Below are 20,453 nucleotides of genomic sequence, written 5' to 3' on the forward strand. Positions count from 1 at the left end.
GCCATGGCCAGCCTAATTAACTATCAAAGGCTCCCTGGATCCGCCCTGTCCTTTTGTGTAAGCACTGCAGATGGTGGCAACAATTATCATACTAATAGAGTATACTTCAAACAGGTCCACATGGGGCCTGGCTGCAGAGGTTAACAAAAGACTGTAAAACCCCACCAACCTTTGAACTGCACTGTCAACCTGAAGCCAGCTCCCGGTTCTCATTATCAAGGGCAGTGACCAGTTCTGTCTGAGACTATATATTTACAGTAGTCATCCCTGCAGGGGGACCCCATTCAGAAGGTACGAGTATGTGGTTTTGCGGCGACCAAAAGTCTGGTCTCAACACAGCTTCAAGGGAGACCTACACTTTATTCAGAAACCACAGAGATCTCAATTAACTAGAGCAAACCTTTAATCCACAACAGACAGGAAGATGGGTGGGTCTCAATATGACATGTTTTCACTCCTTTACCTTTTCTGTTGCAAAGCACTCTGTTTACGACCTCATGCATAGAGGAGATTGTTGGGGGGGGGGGGGTGTCCAGGATTGTTTCATTAATGTAGGCATAGCCCACACCAAGCACTGGAGCCCATTTGGTTTTAAAAGAGGGTCCAACAAGAAGAACTCATTTGGACCCGGCTGAAGGTACAGTCTGCCTTGCAGCCTCTGCCAGAGAAGGAAGGCTAGGATTTCCAAAGAGGGGAGTAAGATCCCTCCCCTAAACATTTCCCAGGGAACAGAGGGAGATACTGAATCCAGAGGACCCTCCAGCAGCTCCCATACTGGTACCCAGCCAGCACACAGTGTGCCCTGCTAGGCTCTGCAAGCAAGCTTCCTATGTGGGAAGTGCCAGAGAGTCTCTGAACCAAACCTAGGGCAAGGCAGCTGCCTGCAACACTCTCCTCAGCTTTGGGCTGTCTGCCCTAAAGGACAACACAAGCCAAGTGAAGATGCTACGAGGAGTGCATCGACAAGCATCGACCAGCGTCCACCTTAAAGGAAATTTTTGAGCCAGTCAAGCCCCTCGAGCTGCAACTGACTGCACAGCTGACTGTTGTCACACCACACTCACTAAAGTCGCCTGAGATGCCTCGACACCAGTGCTTCAGACCCTTCAACCAGCACTGAGACGATTCCTGACCCCAATCCACTGTGTAGGCCAGCCTTCAGCTGTCTGTCCAGCCTTGGTCACCAAACTACCTGTCGCCTGATACCTGCAGCTGTCTCCCATCTTGAACTCTGTCGCAGAAGCTGCAAAGTGGCCAGAAAACGGACTCGTCTGCCGAGCACCAAGAACTTCTACAAGCACACGGTACATTGTGGTTCTGTCGTCCTGGTCCTTCTCTAAAGGCCACTAATGACATTTTACGACCCATTTCTCCCTTTGTGTTGAAACTAAGTATCCTTGAACTATTACGATTAATTACTTTACTGACTACCCTCCTGTCAGTATCCAGAGTGCATCCCTTTTGCTTCTTTAAAACTGTCTGTCCTCTGCATTCCTTTACAGCGTGGGTTGTATTTTTTAGTGTGCTAAAACTGTCTGTTGTGATAATAATAAAGTAGATATTTTTATACAATCTTGACTGGACAGTCCCCTTTATCATTAGGTAATAATTGTATTTTTGCTGTGTTGCAACTTATCAACAATCCACGACCTACCAAAATTGGACAATGTTTATAATTTGCTTGTGTTTCCAATCTGTTTGGATCACTTCTGGTGTACTACAGGTGTGGGGGCTGATGGATGGTTTAGAAACCGATATTCATCCCTGGACCACTGGTGCCCCGGACGTTTATTCGTCACACCTGAACAGATTTCATTTCACTAGCTAGTTTTTAAATGGGAGGAGTTTTCTATTCAGTTGTACTTTGAAAGAAATGTAGCCCATTTTGGTTAGGTCCTGAGCTGTGCTGCACAACCTTGTTTCAAGATACAGCAAGATTTGTGAAAGATGTTTCCATGGCCACATCTCACAGTACCTGGTCTCGTCTCAGTCTGCATCATGTTCAGTCCTCTCGGCTCAACTTCCCAATCAAATGGATGATCAGTCCTGCAGGTCAGTTATTGCTAGATCACCTCCAGCAAAATAAATGCTTTACGTAGTGTCCCCCAGACTTGTGGGATGCCAAAGACCCACGCAAACAGCAGAGCTTCTCTAGAATGTGTGGACTGACTCCACAATTTCGTTTTTCTACTGGATGATTAACACCAGGTACTGTTCTGAGTGGTCCACTTCCAAGTTGAACTCCAGGTGGGGGGTCTCAATGTTCTCTATTAATGTCCTGTTAACCCTTTTTAGTAGACACTAGAGGCGAAGGTCTCCAGCCTACCAACCTATATTGTTCTGGAATAACCTAGCCGTTGAAGGCCTTCAGTCTACAATGAGGTTGACTCTGATCCAGCCAATAAATATATACACTCTGTTGGCCACAAGGTGGTGTAGCCAATCTCCTCCAAGTTTCTTCTCCAGAGCGAATACCGAAGGTCTGGATGAAGCACTGCACTTATGGTATCCAAAGGTGCCTGCGCTACATTGAGTTCACTGGTGGATGAGATGGTCGACATTCCTAGTTAATGCAAAGCCTTGTTTGTAGAAAGAAGTGAAGCCTAAACCCTGAATGACTCTGTCAAAACCATTACTGCAACACTTGCCTGCTACTCTACCAGCAAAATCACTTGGTGGGGATAATCTCTAGCCTAACATATATTCATGGGACATGGTGAAGTTCCTAAGCCAATCCCTATAGAATTGGGAACCCGGAGGAAAGATTCCAGTTACCTGTAGACGAACGAAGACAGGATGCCTTGTAACTGTTGCAACTGTCACATCATACAGCTATAAACCTGGTCCTTCACCTTGCACATATTACTGTTGTTGATTTCAAACTAATCAAACAAACTGCGTGCGATCTTCATGGGGAAATACGTTTATTAGATGAATGTATGTTTTTGTTTCCAAGCTTTCAGAACTGCATATGTCTCCCTTCTTGGATAAGTCTCATGAAAGGCTGACAACTGCCTTTGTCCTTCTCAAGATATCCTTTCGGTTTATAGTGATAGTTTCGACTACAAAAGTTTTGAATGCAAAAGTTTCGACAAAAAATGTGTGGAAAAAATTCATATATTTGTTTAATGGGGGTCCCCCCAACCCTCGTTTTTTGCCCCTTAACACCCATTTTAGTTAAAAAAACAAAAACCTTTACATGCAAAAAAATGCATTTTTTCAATGCCTTATTTTTCAAAACTTTTGCATTCGAAACTATTTTTTCGAAACAATGCCTGACGGGAGGTGCTAGGTCTGGAAAAGACCTGGGGCTAAGCTGATGTCGGAACTTTTGGGACTGTGGGCTAGCTAGTCTTTTGGCTGTAGCTCCTGAGATTCTATCTGGGGCTACAGCCAAAAGATCAGGGGCTGTAGCCCCCTTAGCTCCCCCTAGCAACACCCCTGCCTGGATACCATCCTTTCAAAGGCACTTGTTTGCATAAACAAACCTACACGTTTCGAATGCCCTACGAGCGTATCCCAGACACTCTTCTATTCAGAAGTCACCTGAGGTTTGTGCATGTATTAAATCACACTTTTTGAAGAACCATGTGCTACCAATTTGAGTCCACACAGGAGTTCTCCAAGCAGCTGTTCTGTTTAAAATGTTGTGGTAATTCTATATTTGGTTAGAGGGCTTACACCCTAAATGGGCATCTCTCTTTCCAAAGGGTTATTTCCTTGTCCCGTGTGGATCAGGTGACTTCTTTTGCAGTCCTGTTGATCGGAACCATGTTTCAAGGTCCAGGGAAATGCAAATGAACCCTGATGCGTGGCATGATCTGCCATTTTAAAGTGAACCCCACAAAACCATCAAGCAGCACTGCTGGACACGGTCACCTATGGAGGGAAGTGAGCAATCTGTAACATTTCCTGAGTCTCAATCCCATTGGATCGGGAGCCGTGCGGCTGAATGATACGGCCTGAAAAGGGAAGCTCTCGTTGAATGGATTCATGCCCCAAAGGCAGACTAAAGCTGCTGTCCAGGAGGCAGACTAAAGCTGCTGTCCAGGAACATGTCGCCCTGCGGGTCAATTACCACACGTGCATTCTGTAAACTCCCATCAGCCCTTGACCGTATAGTCGTTGGTGAGGGATCATGGGAGTCATAGTCCAAAGCATCTGCAGAGCCACAGTTGCAGACCCCCAATCTCACCGGTTGGGGTCTGCAGCTGCTCCGATTCTTAATTTAACCCTAATAGTTGGGCACAGAAAGGTGATTCGCCTAGTAACTCCAATATTTCTTAATCTAGAACTTTTTCTTTACTCCGACCTCCCATCAAGGCTGTATCAGCAACTGCTGAAAGTTGGTTTTCAATGGGTATTTCCACAGCGGGAACTGAGAGACAAATGGTGTAGGCTATTTGATACAAAAATCAAAAAATGAAAAGTTGTACAGTGAGTGGAAATGCCACCCAAACAAATGTGCAGTCGCTGCCCTGTTTTGCCCTACACTTGCTGTCCCAGACTCACACATACACTGTATTGGTGCAGTGAGAGCAATTATCGGGCTGTAGAGAGGGTGCCATGTAATAATGTCCACGCAAAAATGTCCCCTGCCTAAAAAGTAGCAGTTTTTTGCAGAGGCATTATTACATTGAACATGTGGAGGGCACCCCTACAACCACTGTTTTTGTTTTTTTTTTAAGTGGGAGCAGGGGACCTCCCTGCAACCCGTCCCCGTACATATGACTGCTTTCTTGCCTAACTGTCTTGAAAATGTCCGCTGTTAACCGTAACGAGTCTCTGCTGTCAAGGCTCTGCTGGGGCCGCATTCTTGTAATCCTGAATCAAGCCTCCCTAAGCCTTCTCATAGCGCCTCAATGCCTAAGGGCTGCAGTGTGCTTTACAAATGCAAAAATAAAAAATATATATATAATTTCGACAGTGGTTTTTCCCGCGACATAATGTATGGGGGACATTACCTGATACCGTAGAGAGTAGGCAGTCTATGCAGCACTGAAGAGTGATGGCAGGAGGTTTTTCAACGAATGTGAAACCAATGGCAATGCTCTGGATAACCTATCGCTGTTCAGCCTGCCGTGCCCTTCCAGCCATTAACCTTCAGTTCTGCTAGTGTTACCCGGAGTAGGATGTGGACGCCCAGACATGGGCACTGAGCTTGGTGTGTCTCAACCTTATCAATGCCTCCGTGATGAAGCCCAATGAAGCAGTCACATGTCTGGGGTTGCTTGTGTTGTCATACAGAAGGGATCTGATTGAGCAGTTTGGGCTACACTGCCCCTTTGGGGTGGGACCAAGCCCGTTTTGCATATGGTCTGTCCCCTTCTTTAATGGCTTGTCAGGCAGAAAAACAGTGGTCTGCAGGCTTTGTCAGGGTTATAATTCCGATCCTTAAAACCATCAACCTCCAGTTTTGCACAGATTATACAATGTACCTGGTCTCTCCTGACATGCGTCACCACATACTGAATGGTTGTCCCCAGTGCCACCTATGCAGTCTTTCGGGAATGGCAATTACACGTGTTATTCCCATGCCATGTGAGAGCTTTGCCCATCTGCTCATTCCAACCAAATTTCTGCTGTCCATTTTTCCGTATGGCCTTGAGCGTTCCTATGCCTGGGGTCCCAGGATGAGGCTGGCTAGAAAGCAGGTTGCTTTCATTTTTCAGAGAATGGTTGTAATGCCAGGCACATAAAACTGGTGGGGCTACAATGAGAACAAGGTGTTGGTGAACAAGTGGGGGCCGCCTAGGCAAGCGGGTGGGGTATGGTTTTGGTAGGCTGGGGAACTACACTGTGTTCAAAGAAGGCCGCCCGCCTTTCCACCTTCGGAACTACTGAGGGGAGAGGCAAAAAGCAGAATAGTCTGGAAGATGCCTGGGGAGGTCGATGGATATAGGCTGGAAAGCAGTACTGCGAGTCCTAACGGTGCATTAACTGGAAATGAAGGCCTGTGAGCAAACATCCGGTGTTCTGGCACGGTAACTCCCTTGAAATAGCGCCAGATCAACGGTTCCATGTAATAATGTCGCCACAAAAATATCGCCATACAAAAATATCGCCGAAAAATGGTCGTTTTTTGTGGCGACATTATTGCATGGAACAAGCGGGGGACACCCCCGCAACCCCCACATTTTTTTTTTAACATTTCTTTTTTTTTTGTTGCCCCTGTCGCCATATATATGGTCACCCAAATAATATTGCCACGACATTTTCCCGGCGATATTATTTACGGCGACCATATATGTGGCGATATTATTACCTGATACCAGATTAACTAGTAATATTGTCTGCGGCAAAAAAAGAATCTGAGGCAAAAAAACAATTTGAGTCGCTGGTGGCTTTGGCAGACCAGATAGAAGCACCAAGTGGGTGTGTTTGGATCAACAACAGGAGCAGTACTATCTGCAAACTTAGAGATGCAAAGACTCCTACATTCCAGCTTCACACATTACTTCCTGGGCTCTTCGCCTTACCCGAGTCTGCACCAAGAGATCACAATGAGAGCATCAGGTGTCACAAGTCTACTTAGAGTCTCTGTACATCACCGTGTAAGTGCTTGTGGTGACTCAATCATTTTTGTAGAAACCTGCAAGCATTCCTAGTTGGGGGCATTCCTAGTTGGGGGCGGTGGGTGACGAGAGGGGCAGAGGCAGCTCTGATATGCAGACTGCTGCTAAATGTAATGATTTCAGGACCCACCTCCAGCGCTGGCTCGGCTGCAGGTAAGCACGTGCTTCAGGGTTGTGCTTGTCTCTTGCTTTTCCCAATGACTAGGCCTGCGTTGAATCTCACTTCCACCCCTGTGCCCCAGACAGCCGTGCATTACTACCCCTTTGCTGTGAAGTCTCCCCTCATGTGGTGTTCTGCATTGACCGTGCGCAAGGTGGGGCAGTCCTAGTTGAAACCTTCCAACATGAAGGCCCTCTGCCCTTCAGATTCGGCGCACGCTCCAATGTGAAGTTTAATGGCGTTTTGTTTAAATGGTCCTGAATTAATGTCGACCTTTGTTTCTTTTTCCCTCTTTTTTTCAAATCTGGATCATTCTGGATACAGTGATTGGGAAATATAGCCAGCGTCCCGATTCAGGTACTGTTTGTGCTTATGTTGTGCCTTTCTTAACAGGTTGTTTATCCATAATGTGTCTTTAAAAAAAGAAGTTCGCTTGTGTGAGGGGATTGTCCTAACTTGGATTTTTACAACCCAACACAACCCACCAAAAGAAAAGGGGCATGAAAAGTAGTTCATGTGGTTTCTTGAAATGTTTCTCTTGATATTACTATGTAATCATTGCTGTTTCCCAATAGTTCACACCAGCATTATGCAAACTCTGTATTTTATCTTTGCAAATGTAAAGCTCATGAGGGAAAATATACAAAAATGTCGCCCTCATTTGTGCGCCCCCGCAGTCATTGCGACCTCGGGGGCGCACAAAATAGCGGCTTCCATTACTGCAGCAAGCAGAGCAGGGTTTGCGGGGGTTGTCCCCCGTTCCCCTTGGGTGCAATAACGTGAGTCAGGGATTGCAGGGTTGTCCCCCCGCTTACCACTGTGGTAAGCGGGGGACAAGAAAGTTAAACAAAAAAAAGCACCCTGCAGCGTCAGCTCTGACCCACATAAGTGGGAGGAACCGACGCCGCACGGATAGCGGGGAGTCGGCGGCACACACAGAAGTGTGCCGCTGCAAAGGTAAGTGGGGCAGGGGGGTCGAGTAAGAGGATGCGGCCCAGGGGACGTGGGTAAAGTGATCTATTTGATCACTGCACCGCGCCAAAATTGGCGTCAACATTTTTGTCAGCGCAGTAACCGGCGACGCACTGAACACATTGATTTGCTTATGAGGATGGGTGCTGAGACAGAGTTTCTATCAACTTCAAAACTGCTAACTTTGAATGTGGCTAATATTTTGAATTGAAACCGTTATCCCATGAGTGGTCTGGACCCCGCCCCCAAACCTATCTTCCTTCAAATTATCAGCGTGATGAAAATTGTGATGAGAGATTAGAAACGGGCTTACCTCAGCCCGGATAAGACACTGAGGGTGAGCCTACTTCCCTCAGGCATTCCCTGGTCCTCTTCTACATCCCATCCAGCGTGTGCATATCCCACTGGGTATCATTCATGAGAAACCCCCACCCCCAGTAAGAACCAATCTGAAAAGCTCCTAAAACTGACAAGAGATGTAAGACTCCTAGGATCAAATGGGACAATATGACTAAACTGCAAAGCAGCTGCATTTGCCTTTCTTGCCTTACTCTCTTCCAAGTCTCAGATTACCATGGAGGCGTTCATGGGATGGGAGTTGGCCGGTGTGGCATTTTCCTGCATAACTCCAACCCCGAGCTGAATTACTTCACAGCTCCTGCGTAATTTAGCTTTTATGAACTGGGACAAGTTGGGAGGATTGGAGAATGGGGTCCCCCACAGCCAGCATGCTTTCTGCTGTCTGCCAAATCAACCGTGCTCTGGAGAAGGGGAGGAGATTCCAGGCCCCACTGCTCGGTGAAGCACTGACCTTCCTGTGAAGACCTTTAGTAAGATTTCAGAATGTCATGTTGGTTTTCGTTGGAGAGTACACCTGCCATTATGAACAAGATCCCCACAAACGTACGTATTCAACAGCCAATGACAGTCATTATATTCGTATCACTACTAAAACAGGTTGGCCATTAACCCGTGACTTAGGTAGCCAATTGCCAAATCCATGACGTGTGAAGCACAGTAAACAACCAAAACAAGATTGCACGCAACCCTAGTGAATGTTTCCGTTCTGTGTGGAGGTGCACCCCAAAGATTACGGTTTGCAGAAGTGAAAGGACACTCCCCATGTTGTTGCCATGCAGATTTCGTGGCTATGACCATTTGTTCATAGGGCCACAGATGTACATCAACGCCCTCAGAAAGGCTACATCTGGAGAAGAATCCGTGTGTTGTGTAAAACCGACAGAATAACCACAGGAGCAGGGACTCTGTATATGTGGAGCGGGGCGTACCGCCACAACACCTGAGACTTAGCACGTGAAAGTTTGTCATCTCTCAGCTGACTTTTCAGGCAAGCACTTTACAAGTCTCAGAAAACTGTTGCAGGATGAGCAGCAGAGCACTTTAAATGGCGATGTGCAGATCAAACCCACACAAGAGGATATTCTAGTACATTCTGAGCTCTTAAACACATCTGTATTGGGGTGCCAGGGTCCCAGAGAGCCATGCCCCAAAAAGGCAGCACTTTATTTTAAGATTAGCTGTGATCATCAATAAAGGTAAAAACTTCAACAGAGTCAAAAGGGTAAGCAATGGTTTCATCTAGACAAAATTAAAGATGGTCGTGGCAAATTGATCGCTCCAGTAACACCTGTATACATTGATGAGGCGAGAGAGTGGCATGGGAGGAGTTTGGCATGTCAGAAGTGGAGGGCGGGGGGGGGGTATGCAGAGGGAGCACCCGTATTATAAGAAATAAGGAAATGCAATTTTCAGCACTAAGTTCAGGACCATGGCCACATCGCTAATTGTAGACCTGCAAAGGCAGACTCTGAAACCCTTCTGAGCCTACGATTACCCGGCTGCACTTTGTTAGCATGACAAGTTAACTACAGCCCATGTTCAGGGTAGACCAGGCTAGATTATGCAGATTACCTCCCACAAAATCCCTCCTTCAGACCGAAAGGAATTCAACCTCCCAAACCACCATTACCATCCAGAGGCAGCTCCTAGCAGGCCTCAAGAATTTCCATACAGCCTGGTCTTGGGCCTTTCTTCCAGTGGAGCTACATACCAAAAATCATCCTTATTTAACTTTTCTGCTAGCTCCTCCCAGTTTTTCTGTCTAGTACCTGGTTGTTTGTGGACATTCAGAGGTAAGTGGAAGAGTCTGTGCCCTCCTGCTCCACTGGGAATTGCTTGTATACACCTAGATGACCTGTGATTCAGGTGCTAGACAGCCTCTGCATACAGGAATTATAATGTACAAATTTGTGCCTGGGGTGTTGTCCTTAGCCTTGAACCTCTCCTTTGGCCTACCTAGCCTGCAATGCATTATTTTGCAACTGTACCTCTAATGTTATCGTCTCATTCTGCATTCCAAGGCCAATTTGCCAACTCATTACATACAAGCGCTAGACATGTTCTCATTTCCACCTAAGGCCAATCTCGTATGTCCCTTTCGCCTTCTCTGTTCCCCAGCACCTAATCTGCACACAGCCGATTCAGCAGGCTCAACTTTACCAGAACCCCTGATCGGCTATCAACAGGAGGGAACCGAATATGCTTATCTGATTTTTAGCACCCACAACTCTTTGCCACTCTTGAGCATGTCCTGCATCCACAGCATAACTCAATATAATACCACCACCACCACATTAGTAAGGGCCTCCATGAAAGTTGTGCCAGCCAACAGGGAAATCTCTTGTCCCACGCATATTTTGGTAAAAAAACTAACAACTTCACATTCATCGGGGCGTGGCCGAGCAGCCATGCTGTAGCGACGAGTCCTCGGGAGCTCCTGCAGATCTGGCACTGATCCTGGCCACCACAGAGGCATTTACACATTAAAACACTCCTTCAGCATGACATTCGCCTAATGAACCAGGCGGGCAGGGGTGGGTGGAAAAAAAGGAGGGAGAAGGTGGCCTGAGCGCGGAGAACAAGCTAACGTGGAAAAGGGAACCAGTCGAAGGCAGCAAAGTCAAGATGGCAGATGAGGGATGGGGACCACCGATCGCTCGTAGACAATGAGCTCCAGCATTGTAACAGGCTTGCAGTGCGGGACATGGTGATCCAGCGGGCCCCCGTTTTTGAGCATCTTGGTGAGTCCATGCCACCCGAGATCCTGGAGGGTGCCTGACAGAAGCAGCGACATACATAGGAGAGGGCACCTGCTCCAACAAAGGACGGCGAGTGCGGCAAGAACCGCGGACAAGGCGGTGGAAGCAAAGAGGCGATTGCACCCCAGTAACGGCTGAACCCATATGCATGCATCATTGTACTTTGCCGAAACCATACCCTTAACCAGAATAATTTTGCTCACACATTATTTGTCAAGTGTTGGTAATAAAAGGCCGTGGGTTTTTTATTGTACAGAAATGGTTATGCCAAGAACAATAATCACATATCATAACATAATAAACAATACTTTTGGACACCCGGTCTTGGGGATACCCCCTCTGGCCCGTGCCGCCACACGTGGGCAGGTTGACGGCTGACCGCGTTCCCCCAAAAGTATCTCCTATTTACAACTCCTGGAGGCTAGAGTTGCTGTAATTTCTTGAAAGAAATGTTCCATGCCCTTGATTGATAAGTGGGTGCCGTCTTTGTTTAAAAGGTCCGGATCACCCAGTGTAATGGCTGGGTGCTTTATGAAGCCCAGTCCTCTTGCTGTGCAGAATTTTTCTAGCCCCCTGTTGATTTTCCATCAGGAAATGTCTAAAGATTTGTAGCAGTTGGCCCCTTGCCATTTCTTTCTAGGTAGGATAGCTGAGAAATATATTTCCGTTCCTTGTGTGCAATGCCTGCAAGGGAGGCGCACATGTCCTCGAGTAACTGCCTCCTCCCCACTGATACTAGGTCATTGCCACCTAAGTGTATGATCAGAAATTCTGGCGGGTCTCTGTATGCGACCAGCTCTGCTAATGTTTCATGGATTTCTGCCCATCGCAGGCCTCTGTAGCCCCACCATGATGAAATGGTGTTCGTGAACGGTGGCCTTTCTTTGGTCTCCTCTGCCCATCGCCCCGTCCTGAAGATAAGAGTGGCCGACTATCCATGCTGATTGAAGCGTGGTTCTCTCTTCGCCTGGTGATTCTGTATGGGGGGGGGAGAAAAAGGAGAGTGGGGGTGGTTGGCTAGATTAATTGCGGTCTGATGTATCTTTTGTAACAATCTGATTTCCAGCCCCCTATGTTTTTCAGTTGTTGGGGGGCTAAACCTCCCTGCCATGCTGAGGTGGCGGCACCTATTCTGAAGGAATGGGTGCCGAAACCCCTGGAGTTCCACCCGGCATTGTTGATTGCTTTCATCAGAACCCCTTTAAATTGGTAGCGGCTTAGTGCAGAGGCATCCTTATGGATCAAGAACCTCCCCCCAACCTTGGGTCTTTGCGCATAGTAAAGGTTGGTGATACATACCGGGCAGTTTACTGCCTCATTGATTCAACAAATGCTGATGGTTCTTTTTGCCCCAGTTTTTGATTGTTGTATTTCTATGTTGATGCTCTCCTGTCTGACCCTGACTTCCATGACGCCCAGCCCGTTGCTGGCCTTGGTGCTGGAAGCAATGAGTTCACCCACCCGGAAGGCCCCGAAGTATGCCAGGAAAAAGGCTGTTCTGAACAGTAAGATCTCATATGGATGCCAACATATGGCTTCCAGCTGGTTTGCAATTTGTACCAGTTTGCAGAAATCAAGGGGGCGGCGGGTGTCTACCTGTGGGCTCTCTATTCTGCCCCAACCTTTTAATGCATAAGTAATGAGGGGACTTTGCGTGGGGTCTGAATCACCCCGTATTTTAGAAAAGTATGAGACTGCGACTAAATGTCTTTTAGCCCAGTCTCTCTTAAAGCCTTGTTCATGTGCCCATTTTAAAAATGTTTCTATGTCTTTAATCGTTATTAACTCTACGTGTTTTATGCCTGTGGCTTTAAAAACTGTTTGTAAGCATTTACTGTACTGCGCTGCGGTGGTGCTTGCCAGTGCTTTCCCTGCCATCTCTGTGAGGAAGCCTAGGGAGGTGTTGACAGCCGTCTTTGAGATGCCTGGTTTTTGTTGGACATCAAGGCCTTGGCTCTCTGGCACTGGTGTTGATGCCTTTGTATTATTTGCACCCGTATTTGAGGTGCCTGGTTCTTGTTGAACATCCCAGCCTTGGCTCTCTGGCACTGGCGTTGATGCCGTTATTTTTGTTTTCCCATTATTTCCCAGCATTCCGCCGGTATTGGCGTCATCTGTTCCTGGGCGTGCAGCGCTAGCTCCCGGAATCTTGGCCACTGAAAGCGAGATAAGGCATCTGCACTGTTAATATCTGCCCCAGCAATGCGCTTAGCTTTGATCACAATGTTTTCTTGTAACTGCCTGTTGGTTACCTTTGGTGCTTAGCACGTAGTTGCATGAAAGAAGGGTGAGGTGATTGCTCGCACCTCACCCTTCCTCAGCATTGTGCTGGACAGACTGCGTGTCTCTTCGACTAGATGGAGAGGAGCAGAGAGGGGGAGAGGTTGTGCTGCCCTTCTCCAGGCCTGCTGATGGTAACAGCAGTTACCCTGCCTCGCTTTGTGAGGCACTGCAGCATTGCCCAAGACCAACAGAGCATCGGAGCGGTGCTGGGGGGGGGGGCAAACAAAAAGAGCCAAATACATTCCGAACTGACATGTGGGCGGCCAGAGGCGGCGCAAGCCTGCGGCGGTCGCAGCTTGCAAATGCAGTGAGGCAGACACAGGGAGGTCGGTGTCTCAGCTGATCCCCGAGTGGTAAGGGGCATGAGAAGCGGTCACACCTATGAAGGTGAAGTGTGGATTGAATGGCTGCAGTACCAAAACCGCGCACCGTATCGTAGTGGTCCCAAAAACAGCAACACAAATGCAGCCACTCGGGCGTGACCAGAAGCGCATCAGAGGAGCTAGGAGTGAGAAGGGTGGAGGCTGGGGCCCCGAGAATAAGAGGCCCCGCGAAGTGGTGGCGCAGGCCTCTGCAGAGTGGCCCAGCTGAAACTTGAATGCACGGATGCCTGGGAGAGCCAGGCATAGAGACAACCACTGACCCCCTGTGGACAGATGTTACATCTCTGGACCGTGTATGCTGGGATAAATTGGGAGGTAATGCTCTGTGAACGTTCTGCAGGTGGGTAGTACACTCTAAACAAAGCAACACCTGCATAGGCAAGATTTGCCAGTAGAGTCTGGGTAAAACTGACACACGTGCGCAGGTGCAGCCAGGTGAAGGGCAGGAACACACCAAGAGGTGCTGGCCACAGAGTGGCTATATGGCACTCGAGGGATCTCATAAGGCAGAGGCGCGGCACTGATGGTACTGGCTGGTAGCACAGCACCGAAGGTTGAGCGAAAGGCCAGCAATTGCTGGCAAGGTGTGGGGGCACACTCAAGATGGCAAGGGAGGCATGCAGAGACATGCAGCAGGAGAGATCCAAGAGGATACATTGGATCAGAAAATAGACCAGTCCAGCCCCCTGGATGCACCCAGAGACCCTGGAACCAAGCCAGGAAAGAGACCATACCCTAGAGGACAGTACAGTCGGAGTGCAATAGCCACGGATTACCTGCCCAAGACAAACCCATATCCAGCAGTGTCATAGGAACAACATAAGCAGGGCAACAAACTGCCGCACAATCTGTGGCCCAACGCCGCAATCGTATGCAGGATGGGCTAAGCAGCAACAGTACGCCAGTAAGAAGTTGAGGCCACAGAAGTAGAAAGAAAGCAGCATCCAATCGAGTTGGGGGTAGGCCAGAAACATCCTACGACTGGGGTGGCATCAAAGGTAAACCCAAGGGACGGCATGGAGGTGAGCAGTCATGACATAGAAGGTGTAAAAGAATAAAGTGAAGCAGCCTACTCTGGACAATTTCAACCAATCTATGACCTCTGGCAAAAAAGGCAAGCCAGGGTCCCCAACCCTGCAGGACGACGGCACCAAACGAAAGACGACCAACCAGTACTTGAGGTAATAGCGGCTATGCAGATCGCACTGGAATCCGAAATGGATGCCATCAGTCTGGATGCGAATCTCCTGAGGCAAGATGTGAGGGCACTCACAAAGCACACAGGAGCACTAGAGAAGGAGGTTGCAGTGAAGTGCGGACAGCCTAAAAGACACTTCAAGGGACATATCGATACTGCAGCAGCAGGTGCAAAATTTCGAGGACAGGGTGGAGGATGCGGAAGTGAGGGCGAGATGCAATAACGTCAGAATTGTAGGACTCCCAGAAGGAGAAGAGGGAGCATACCCTACGAATTCCATTGAAAATATGTTGCTACAAGAAATTGGCCCATGTTCCCTTACCCAAGACTTCACAGTAGAGAGAGCCCACAGGGCCCTGACGAGGAAACCACTTCCGGGAGCTCTACCACGGCCCAGTATTGCCCGCATTCTAAATTAGAGAAAGGGAAAAGATCTTGGAACATTTCCGGAAAGGGGGCATGATACGAAGGGCATCAGCCACCATCACAGGATACCCAGGCTATACATTACAGGTGCAAAGACAGAGGATGAACTTTACTGTGGTCAAGAGAAGATTGCGAGAGGCGAGCCTCAAGTACATGCTGCTATACCCGGCACAACTGAAAATATTAAGCAAGGCAGCCCTCTGCCCGGCAGCCCCCGCAGCTAAGGGCCCCCAGGCAAAGGGTGACTCCTACATCAGCAGATCCAAGACGTGTCTGCAGGTGTCCGCAGGGGACGCAAAGGAAGCCAGCAGCCAACAGATACCAACAAAACTGTAAGTGTGGCATGGGTGGGGTGTAGAGCAATTACTCTACTCCAGAAAGCCCTCGCCACTCTACTTTACCTCTCCATAACACAGACTGCATAGTATTGCAACATACATACTTGGAGAGATTTGTGACCACCAGCCTAAATCCATTCCTGGCTGGACTACAAATGTTGCATTGCATTACGCACTAACATACTAGTCAATGTTAACTAGTGCCCCACCTATAGAGAACGGTCAAGATTAGCCTGTGTCGCATCTAGACAGAAATGTTAATGTTAGCATGTGCCACACTTAGATGGAATTCTTAACCTTGGCCTGTGTCGCATCTAGATAGAAGTGTGAATGCTAGCATGTACCACACTTAGATGAAACTGTGAATGATGACAAGTGCAACACTTGAATGGAATCGTGATCACTAGCCTGCCTCACATCTAGACAGAATATTGAAATTAGCTAGTGCCACACGCCGATGGAATAGTGAATGATAGCAAGTATCACACCAAGACATAATTACAAGGACAACAATGCCAACTAACCAGTCCACTAACAATTCCATCCCACTGCATACACCACTCAAACTCTAACCACACACAACCACAAGCCTAAAACGCAGCAATCCATACAAATTTCACTACACTGCAACAACGAAACAAACCACACAGACTTGCACAACAGCACACGACGACTACTGACCGTAAAACACCCCAAGCCCAGCCAACGGACCCACCAGGCTGAGGCAGCCAACAGCACGTCACTGCTCTCTTGCACTTTTCCAGCTTATTCCCACTAACTCACCCCCCTCTTTCCCTCTGTCAGAGCTGCCAGAGCGCCAGGGGACCACTCCGGTGGTGATAGTGCGCGGTACAAATCTCCTTTAACATTAACAAAGGGAGAGCCATCTTCTTCGACAATCCGGAGGAAGCCCATAAATGGATGGACATTGAAAACTTGCCTAGTGGAGGGTGCAACAAGGACGGTGAGGGAGCAGGCAGTTGGCATGGGGAGGAACAGTAAGGTAAAGGTCCGACCTGGCTCTTGGCTCACAATGCATCGTACCTACATCATCAAGCACTAAGGCACTAACAAAGTGTAGTCGACAAGAGCCAGCGGTCTGTTTCTACCAGGAGACACACCGGGAGAGGTAGTCCTTTGCTCCAAATCGGTTTTTCTTGAGGGTACTGGTTCTTACAGTACCGGCCCGCTGCACCCTGTGCACCAGGTCACACCACTGGGGCAGGGATGAGAAGCGGGAGATGCCTGAGCACAAGGAGTTGAGCTGGGTAATTGTTGGGGGGGATGGTGAGAGAGTTGGGGTAGTTAGACAGGAGTTAGCCTCCAGACCCACAATGGAATTGTGTAATGAGTGCACCGGATGGTTAGGATATATAAAAGAACCAAGTTAAGATGGGGGAGCTTAGAATAGTCACATGGAACATTAGAGGGTTAAACAGCTACATCAAACGAAATAGGGTAATGACGTATTTAAAGTGCCAGGAAATTGATATAGCAATGCTTCAGGAGACACACCTTACATGAGAGAAACTTAATGTGCTGGCTCAGACGTGAAGAGGTACAACCTTAGGCTTATCATATTCTGCCTACGCAAGAGGGGTCCTGATATGGGCGGCACCGTCGGTGCCATTTAAAGTCCTTCAGACCTTTAAGTACGAGGATGGGAGGATGCTTGTAGTACAAGGTAGGGTAGAACAGAGTGGGTTCTGCATTAATACTTATGCACCAAACAACGATACTGCAACCTACTTCCATTCATTGTATCTGCAGATTGACACACACAGAGATGGGATGTTAATATGGGGGTGTGATTTCAACTGTACACTGAACCCAGTACTAGACAGATCAGATGATAAACTGGCACGTCCGGCCCTGCTGCTAAAGTGATGAACACTATGCTGTGGGAGTTCGACCTGTCAGACATATGGAGGGCCCTGCACCCGCACGCCCGTAGGTATTCCCAATTATGCTTCTCGAGTGACTTGTATACTAGATTGGATTACATCTTCACAGGTGCAGAAACCCTGAGGGAATTCACAGCAGCAGAGTACAAAGCAAGGGGACTATCAGACCATGCGCCCCTAGTGGTCACATGGCAGAACTCGCCTAGTAGAACAGGTATTCCGACTTGGAAACTCAGGAGCGAATGCCTGAGAGACCTAATGTTCCGCAAACAATTAAGGGAGGGGGTAAAGGACTATTTTACAAATAACACGGGCAGTGTAAAATCGGCAGGGACGCGATGGGAGGCCTTCAAGGTAGTGATTAGGGGGACGGCGGTAGCCAAGGCAAAGGGAATGCAAGCCAGCATAGAAGATGATCTAAAGAGGGCAGATAATAAACTAGAAACCATAGATCGGGCAGGGGCAGGCCTCAGGATAGGGCCCAGGAAGCAGCCCACCTGCAACAGGAATGTTTCTGGCATTGGGATAGACTGGGCAAGCTGAGCAACAGAAAATACATTGAAAGGCAGCATGTGGAGGGAGATAAGCCAGGACGTTTGTTGGCCTGGCTTTATAAAAGTGAGGTTAAAAGGGGCATGATACATGAGATTGAGGGGAGCGAAGGGGAGGAAGGTAGGATGCAGGAAGGTATAAATAAGCACGTCCAGGAATATTACAAGACGTTATGTGCAGAGACATCAGTTACACAGGAGGTGGACATAGTTGACGTCCTAGCACAGATAGAGCTCCCCAGGTTAGACCCAGAAACCGCAAATAAGCTGGAGGCCCCTATAACTAGAAAGGAACTGGAAATGACTATCCGAGGGTTGCCAACCAGGAAAGGCCCCGTGGACAGACTGGTTACAGAGCGCATTTTATAAAGAGTTCATCGGAGAGGGGGTACCCCCGATCGATTCTAGCAGTGTTAAACGAGGTATTTGAAATGGGCATAATTCCAACATCGTTTAGGGAGTCCATCATCGTCCCTCTGTTGAAGTCCAATAAGCCAGAAGACTATGGTTCTTACAGACCCCTTCTCTGTTGAACCAAGACTGGAATGTACTGTCAGCGTTAATGGCCAATAGACTTAAACCAGTGATCTTGCAGCTTATACACACAGACCAGTCAGGATATGTCCCAGATAGAAGCATAGCGTCTAACTTAAGGAGGCTTCATCACGTTATTGATACCACTCAGGATAGCACACACTGTTATGTGGTAGCCTCACTAGATGCAGTTAAATCGTTTGACTCGGTTAGATGACCATGGTTACTGGCGGTACTAAAGAGGCTTGATATGAGCCTGACATGCAGGCGGTGGGACAAATTGCTATACAGCACCCCAAAGGCGAGGGTTAAGACAGGTGCACACATCTCAGACCATTGGGAACTTCACAAAGGCATGAGGCAGGGTTGTATACAAATTGTTCGTTTTACAACTGTTCGAATTACAATTGACCTTTTCACAATTGACCCTCCCACCCAACGCCAAACCCCCAAAACACACATATATATATATATATGTCAATTGTGACCTTTTAAATTCGGTCAATTGTTCATTAGAACAATTGTAAATGCACAATTTGGGAAATACCGGATTCAGGGCTGCCCATGGTCTCCCATGTTATTCATATTGGCCCTGGAACCACTAGCAGAGTACCTGAGGAACGAATATAAAGAAGCGGGCAAAACGATAGCGGGCAGGCAGAATCTGATTTCTCTATATGCAGATGACGTGCTACTGTACCTACAGCATCCAGAAACCAACCTCCAGTATTTCCTAGATGTGCTGGAGCCCTATGCAGAACTGTAAAGCATTACAATCAATGCACAGAAGTCAAGCTGATTTCCACTGGCCGGGTATAGGGGGAAACCCTTGAACATGTTGCCAGTGCTCCAATTAAATGGGAAGTAAAGACATTCAGATACCTAGGGGTGGACATATTTCATAACTTCAAAGTAGAACATTTACAGAATACACTACAAACAGAAAAATACATTTTTTTTAAAACACGGCGGTTTGGGTTATCCTGCCGCTCGAAATGATGAGAAGAGCAGCGTTGTTAAAGATGGTGGTGCTCCCGAAGTTGCTGTATTTTATTACTAATGTACTGTACAATATACCCACTGGCTTTTTTAAGAGACTGGACACCATATGTCGGGGTTTCAATGGCACAATACGAGATGCCGGGTAGCACTGGCAAAATGGCAAAGACCGTATGACCAGGGAGGTATTAAGGTACCCCACTTTGAGGCTTATTTCATGGCATGTCAGATGCAGTTTGTCACACAGTGGCTCTCCGACGTACAGACCCAGGAAATGTGAATGTTGCAGCCTGCATGCTCCCCGTTCTTCTTGAGGGAGGTGATATGGACCAAGACACCAGGACTGACAAAGCCTTCCAGGCTGTTGTCTTTGGGCAGGGAGATGTGGCATAGGTCCTGCCCGTTACTGGAAATGCGATCGGCCTACTCCCCTCAGATCCCACTAGTGACGTTGATAGAAGATGACTCACAACTCAGAATGAATGTATGGAAATACTGGGAGCCTCTGGGAGATCCCCCACCTACGCCACTCCCAGAGGCTCTACTAAAGGAGGGTAAACCACTGGAGTTCAGGGCACTCATGTCCGAAATAGGCATACACGTGGGACAGTACATAATACATGCCGCATTACTTGCCAAGATACAACAACTATGGACAAGTACAGAGGAGCTATTACAGGAAGATGCCAGAGTGGAAAAAATATACGATATTGCTGAGGGTGGACATGCGGTGTCGAGGAGCTATGAGGTGCTGATGTCAAGATTTGGGGAGCCGCTGTCTCAGACGAGGCATAGATGGGAGGAGGATTTACAAGAGGTATGAACCGAGGGAGCATGGAATAGAGTATTGATTTACCACAAAAATGTGTCCATAAATGCAAGGCTCCAGCTCATTCAGCTGTACGGAACGCATAGGGCGTATTTAACCCCGAAGAAGATAGCCAAATTCAGTAATGTAGGGGAACAGAGCTGTCCAAAGTGAGGGTGGGCGAAGGTAGACCTGGTGCATAT

The 20,453-nt window shown here is 47.9% G+C and overlaps 1 protein-coding gene across 1 annotated transcript in view; it reads left to right on the plus strand.

Moving 5' to 3' along the window:
- The window catches only part of SLC22A23 (solute carrier family 22 member 23), an 857,723-nt gene that overhangs the window by 770,502 nt on the left and 66,768 nt on the right, over nt 1-20,453 (plus strand). Inside the window, exon 8 of the mRNA XM_069613506.1 lies at nt 7,060-7,092. Within this exon, the coding sequence (XP_069469607.1) occupies nt 7,060-7,092 (33 nt within the window). The remainder of the gene's footprint in view (nt 1-7,059; nt 7,093-20,453) is intronic.

The sequence above is a fragment of the Ambystoma mexicanum genome, chromosome 5p, assembly GCF_040938575.1.
Source record: "Ambystoma mexicanum isolate Mex_15411 chromosome 5p, UKY_AmexF1_1, whole genome shotgun sequence".
In the NCBI taxonomy this organism is placed as follows: Eukaryota; Metazoa; Chordata; class Amphibia; order Caudata; family Ambystomatidae; genus Ambystoma; species Ambystoma mexicanum.